At 54.9% G+C, this 6,448-nt stretch overlaps 1 protein-coding gene across 1 annotated transcript; it reads right to left on the bottom strand.

Annotated features, from left to right (window-relative positions):
- Positions 1–49: 49 nt before the first annotated feature.
- Positions 50–5,459, bottom strand: Tmem240 (transmembrane protein 240). Its single transcript, XM_052178415.1, has 4 exons — positions 5,099–5,459; positions 4,722–4,828; positions 439–647; positions 50–365 (listed from the first exon to the last, which is right to left on the bottom strand). The coding sequence occupies exons 1-4, from the start codon at positions 5,153–5,155 to the stop codon at positions 217–219; spliced, it is 522 nt and encodes a 173-aa protein (XP_052034375.1). The 5' UTR covers positions 5,156–5,459; the 3' UTR covers positions 50–216.
- Between the last annotated feature and the right edge of the window lie 989 nt (positions 5,460–6,448).

The following is a 6,448-nucleotide window of genomic DNA, read 5'->3' as shown; positions in this document are numbered from 1 at the left end:
CTGTCCCTGAAGCCCAGAGGCCATCCCCACCCCAGCCCCCACCCAACCCCCTTTATAAAAAGAAGAGACAGCACCTTCCACTGGATTTGCCTGCTGGCCACAGCCCAGCTGGCCACAGCCCGGCACACCCTGGGCCTGAGGCCGCAGTCCCGTCTTGCCGGCTGGGCGTCCACGAGGTCCCTTTACATGTACACAGCAGCCCCAAGTCCTGGGCACTCACAGGTGCCGTGGGCTGGGGTGGCCGTTGTGGTAGAGCTTCTGCTTCACGTGCACCATGTTCCCTGTAGGCTCCTCGAAGGGCCTGTGTGGCCGCCGGCCCAGCTCCCGCAGGCTGCACAGCTTGGGCAGCCAGGTCCACGAGCCATCTGCAGGGGGACAGGGCAGTCAGGTGGCCGGGCTGGGCCAGAAGTGGTGCCCGCAGCAGCGCGAGGCACTCACCATAGCGCCGGCCAGCCCTCCAGGCGCGCACAGCACAGTGCAGGACACCGTCCATCCACACCAGGAACCAGCTGATGCAGAAGCCCAGCAGCAGGCCCAGCATAAGGTCGATCTCCTGCTTGGTCACATTGTCTGTCACAAAGTAGTTCTCAGAGGCGTCCACCACCGACTGGTCCCCGTCGTATGGGATCACGTAGTGGATGTGGTGCCTGGGGGCGGCAGGGTGGGCTGGCACCTCTCCTGCCGACCCTGGCCCAGCCTTCCCCAGGTCCGTGCTGGGCTGGCTAGGGGACCCAAAGTGACTGGCTTGATTCCTATGGGCCACCCTGGGAAGTTCTCTGAAGCAATCCCTGTGTGCTGGGTTGGGAGGAAGAAACAACACCCCCAGGCCCAGATGAGGTCACCTGGCAGAACTGCAGGGAAAGGTGGAGACAGTAGCCCTGGAGATCAGGAGTGAGGTTCAAGGAAGGTAGGAATGGCTGGGATGAATGTCCACCCAATACCCCATCCTTCCAAAGGCCCCTGTAGCAGGGTTCATAATCACCTACTGGCCCTGAGGGGCTGACAAGGTCTTAGCACAGCCAAATGACCAAGGCCTACCAGATTGCTCCTTGGCTTCCACATAATAGTCTCAGGAGGTACAAGACCAGTGATTGTCCTTGTTTCCCTGCCACAGTCACTGCCTTGGGCTTCTGGCTTTCAATATTTACCTTGTGCCCATTCTCCTGGAGGTTTGAGGGATCTTTCCATTCCCCTTATTCATGTGCCCCACAGATCACATGTATACATGAATACACTTAGTATTCTTATAATGGGCTGTTTCCAGCTCTTCAAGTCCAAGCTAGACAGGTTTTAGAGCCCTCTCCTAGGTATAAGCACCTACTATGGCCCTGGTCTCTGTGCCTCATTGCTTCCCTGTCCTAGCTGGCTTCCTGGAACTGCCCATTGCTATCATGTCCCGGATCACATCTGCTTACACTAGAGTTTCCTACATGGTTCCCGCTGGCTGATCATCCTCCTTTTGGAGCTGTTTGAACACCACTTCCAGGAAGTCCTTCTATCCTGTTCCAGGAGTGAGCCACCTGATGGTCCACTCCACAAAGCCAGCAGTCTGGATGTCGGGATCCACCGGTCTGGATACCAAGGGTGCCGTGGGACCACATGCATTAGCATCTCTCATCTTCCTGATAGTTGCAGGGGCTGCCTGGGCTTCTGCTGAGCCTGCCTTTCTTGGCCCACCCACTTCCAGAGCCACTAGTGGGTGGGCCTTTCCACTGCCCACCATGTCTGCTAGGAGCTCCAGCTGCCTGTGAATCTGCCACGTGGGATCTACAGACACCTCAAATGTATGCTGAAAATAGCTTCTCGCTTCCTAAACTTGCACCCCTTCCTCCTCTCAGTGAGAGGCTGGAACTGGTGTCTGCCTGTAGCAGACCTTCAGCCATTCCCCAGTTAAAAACTCATCCTCCCTTGTGCTCATTTTTTGCTTGTCCCTGGGCCCAATAAGGGACACATGGATGCTTCTTCACAGTGGAATTGGTATTATTAAATCTGAACCCAGGTGAGCAGGGATAGGAAGGGGCAGCAGTAAGACTCCTCATATCCCCTTCTGATCTTCTTGGGAATGCCTTGGAGCTAACTCTGTGGTCTACAGTTTGGCCAATCCCGGTGGGCAAAGCTTAGGCTGCCAGCTCTCAGTTGGTTACTGGAGCTACCATGACTAACACCTAGCAGCCATCACTTGCTCATAAGCAGCCACTGTCATGATGAATGGATGCTATTGATCCTGGCACAGAACCTATTGCTGACCAGGCCCTGGAGGAGGTTTCCACACCATCAGGGATTGCCAAAGGCTTTGGTGGGACTAGGTCAATCTGAGAACCATGTCCTTCCTCTGGACTGTCCCCAACATAGAGCTGTTCCAGGAAACAGAAAGAAGCTAGAAGGATCCTAAGTTGCCTACGAATAGGGCAATGTGAGGCCCCAGCTACCCTGTGGCCTCAGGAATCCAGGGGTTAAAGGCTATGACCTGTGCCCTTACAACTAACTTGGGCATCTACAATGCTTCCTCCCCTAGCTTGACTCCTAATCCTTTATCAAGCTCCTGAGCGCAGGGGCTCAGGTCTTCCAAATGAAAGCAAGATGTGTTGTTTACAAAATGAATGTCTTTGATGTGTCTACCTTCATGACACATGCTGTCATGTGTCCACTTGAGATCCAAAGTGTGTCGCGTATACAGGTTGTCCGCATGCACAGGACACAGCATGTATACTGTGGATATGGGCCCCACAAGCCCCACACCCATGCACTGTGCACACTTTGGGTATGAGTATGGTGCATTACACATAGATGCGCATTCACTCAGCTTTGAACCAGCCACCGTTTCTGTGGGATGCTGTCATATGCACGGATCCGTGTGTACACACAAATGCTGCCTGCTGTCGTGCTCTGTTTGGAACATTAGTTTACATACGTCTTCTGTCTAAAATTCAGCAAATAGCCAGGTACAAGGCAAACACATGTACAATTATTCTACAAAGTGTGTACACATAGGCAAACTGTCAACACCACATGTGCACATGGTATGTATACAGATACCTCATTTGCAAACTAATCTGCAGTCACTACACCCATACTGAGATGTTCTGACATTCTCCTTGAGCACACTGAACTGTATATTGTTTTATATACATGTACTTTGCATACACATATATGTAATCAATATACAAAAGTACTTTGTACAACGAGTTTACATACCCTGTATGTAGAGTTGTGTACAAAGCACATACATGTAGAGAGACACACGCAGAAACACTGTCTACATGATGTGGTTCTCCACATTTTTGCACACACAAGCCTTACTTCAGGTTCCACTCTACAGGTGTCTGTTTACATGGGACCACAAGTACTTGGGATGCTACATGAGATATACATATATAAACTGTGTAAATATACTCTAAGAACACACCCTCTGTGCTCCAGTGAACATTCCGTGTGCTGTCATGGACAGCGCTGCACCAACCACCACCTTATAATAGCCCCGTATGTAGTATCTATTCCCAGTGTTCATGGCCAGTGACTGGGCCCAGTGTGTACATACTGTCTTGGAAAGGCTTCAGAACTCACCTATTAACGTGACCTGGGAACAGCAGAGCTAACCTGTCTTTTCTGAGCCCTCTGATGTATCAGATAGACAGATGGTGTGCACCAAGATGGAACACAGGGCTCTCTGGGAATGTGTGACCGCACAGCAAATTTTCCTACCATGTTCAATGCATGTGAGGGTCATGTACATCTACTTTCTACTTGCTGTAATGCCCATGATCTGCAACACACTTGTCTGTACCCATAGCCATATATGCACTTAGGAGATATGCAACTCTCCTAACATACCCTACAACCCTGTGTGAAGGAACAACCTCTGGAGCAGAAACATAGGGTGGGGTAAGGAACTGAGGTTCTGGGATTCTAGCACCATTCTTTCCTAGTTGTGTAACCTTGGTAAAGTCTACTCTGTAAAGCCTCCATCCACTTCCTCCTAGTCTGCCCAGTAGGGCCAACGGTTATCGCATGAGGGCATCTCTGGAATGAGTGCATGCGGATGTTCGAGTGCGCTGTGTACGCACATGTATATGCACAGACAGTACACACATGCGCGGCTCATGAGAAGATGTTTATTTCATACATGGACATACAAACATGCAAGGCCAGAAGACTTCATCACTACACATGCACAGAAGGGGAGGTCCCTGAAGGGTGTGGTGGGTCTTATTGTGACCTTGAGCAAACCCCAGCCTACTTCACCTCCTCTGCACAATAATCAGTTGTGGCAGGTGTTTCTCAAGGTAGGCCCTTCCTATCTTGACCTGCTCTTGCTTACCATGGACACAGTAGGCCCAGGAGGAAGACTTGAGTCGTAGGCAAGACTACTGTCTCAGGCTTAACCAGCTTCCTGGCTTCCACTGTGGACACTACTCGAGGATGCTGCTTTCAGGCCTCCCAGTCCTGGACCAGGAGGCTCCTTGGCCCATAATGCAGCCTTTTCTCTAAAGGAACTGGAGGAAGGAGTTCCTAACAGTCTCAGTCATGCTTCCTTTCCCAGGGAGCAGCTGGCTGACCTAGGGTTCCCGTTGGCCACCCCTCCCCCAGCACCTGGCCGGCAGAAGCGGCCCCATCATTCAGCCAGGCTCTGCGGCCCAGCCTGCTCCGGGCTCACCGGCCAAGTGGGGCCCGCTGCACAAGTGTGATCACGCGTGTAGTGCCTAGAGCCGGGGCGCACTCACCGGCCACAGTTGCAGTGGCAGACGCGGTCCTCGCCCCGCAGGTGCGGAAGGATGTAGTTATGGAATCGGTCCAGCAGCGCGTTCATGTCCATCAAGCACGCGATGGCCTGGAAGAGCCCATGACCGGTCAGGGCGAGGAGTGGGCCGGGCCGGAAGGGGTACCAAGGGGAGTACTGGGCTACAGGGGTAGGTAGGTGGGTGGGGAAACGCAGGGTAACCAGGGCGAGGGTAGCGCAAGGTAGCAGCGAGGGTAATGCAGGGCAAGCCGCGGAGGGCAGCGCAGGCCGCACGGGCCGGTAAACAAGGAAGCGAGGTGGGGTAGGCGCGCGCGCGGGCGGCAGAAGCAGGGGGCGCGCGCGGGAAGCCCCTCCGCTCACCATCACGATCGACGCCCCCAGAATCATGAAGATCATGGTGTTCGCACTCATGGACATCGGGCGGGGCCGGGCCGGGCCGGAGCGCCGCCCCCCGGCCCCGGTGCCCCTCCCGGCCCCGGCCCGATGCTGAGCCCGCGCCGCCTCCGCAGAGGTCAGCGCTCGCGCGCCGGGCCGCCGCGGACCCCGGGGGCAGGCGCGGGCACAGGCAGTAGAGATGTGGGGGCTGCTGTGGGGTCGCTCGCCTGTCGCCCGTTGCTGGCAGCCCTCCGCTCCGCCCTCCGGTGCTCCCTGCGCCCGGCTCCCTGCGGTCCGCGCGGCGGCCCCCTCCCTCCTCCCTCTTCCCTCCTCCAGGCTGCTCCCTCCCTCCTTTTCTTCTTCACTATCTCCTCCCTCCTCCTCCTGCCTCCGCCTCCGGGGAGGGACTTCGCCGCCCCGTGCCAGCATCCAGGGGCGAGGTTCTCCACTCTTATCCCTGTGACGCAGGCCGAGACCCCTCCCCTCCGGCCCTGGCTCCACATTCTGTCCCATATCATCAGCCTTGGCTCTGGTCTCCCTGCGCTGGCCTGGGCCTTTGCCTGTACCGGGTGGTCGTTTCTGCTCTACTTCTCCAAGTAAGGCCCCTCCTCCTCGTTCTCCTGGTTCCAAAGAGGGACAGGAAGTGTCAGCACCCGCCTCCTCCAGCAAGAAAGTGCCATCAGAGGAGGGGCCTGGAAAGTCAGAGGAGCCAGGGACTGTGACTACATGACCAGAGGTAGGAGGGCAAGAGGGTAGGCGATATGGATACAGAATGGGCCAAGTATGCCATAAAGATCATGGCAGTTGTAGAAAAAAACTAGCCAACTTCTGGGAAGGAAGGGGAGCTGGAGCAGTTGCCTGAAGCCAGCAGCTCCGTGTCTATGGTCCTCTTGTGGCTGCCAGTCATACTGGTCATACTGGGATTAAGCCTCAAGCCCTGGTGCTGGCCACAGAGCTGACAACATAAGAACCAACCGAGTCCTGTGTGACAAAAGCAGGAAGAGGATAGCTGACCTCCAGCCCCCCAAGTTCAGACACCACTGTATCAGGAGGTTCCAACTAGAGAAGTTTAGTTGTATCGGATCACATAGGCCCTGGACTTTTAAAGCACCAGGGTACTGGCCCTACCTCTCAGAAGGGTGGTCTCAGGTATATCACAAGGTTGGAACAGTTGCCTGAAGCTAGCAACTCAGTGTCTGATCTCAGGACTCAAGGGTCCTGAGTAGCCTTTTCCTCTGCAGGGGATCAGGCCAGGAATTCAGAACAAATCAAAGACTTCTTAACAGCACCTATTTTGTGGCAATTCCAAGGTTTTTCCCCCCTCAAGACAGCTTG

The sequence above is a fragment of the Apodemus sylvaticus genome, chromosome 3 (assembly GCF_947179515.1).
Source record: "Apodemus sylvaticus chromosome 3, mApoSyl1.1, whole genome shotgun sequence".
Classification (NCBI taxonomy): domain Eukaryota; kingdom Metazoa; phylum Chordata; class Mammalia; order Rodentia; family Muridae; genus Apodemus; species Apodemus sylvaticus.
This window is presented reverse-complemented; position numbering and strand designations above follow the sequence as displayed.

What these genes read in the sequence shown, in the direction of transcription:
- Tmem240 (XM_052178415.1), bottom strand. Translation starts at nt 5,155, where the DNA reads ATGTCCATGAGTGCGAACACCATGATCTTCATGATTCTGGGGGCGTCG. An exon ending in TGGGGGCGTCGATCGTGATG is followed by an intron (nt 4,829 to 5,098) that starts GTGAGCGGAGGG and finishes GGGCTCTTCCAG; the next exon opens with GCCATCGCGTGCTTGATGGA. An exon ending in TGCCACTGCAACTGTGGCCG is followed by an intron (nt 648 to 4,721) that starts GTGAGTGCGCCC and finishes TGCCGCCCCCAG; the next exon opens with GCACCACATCCACTACGTGA.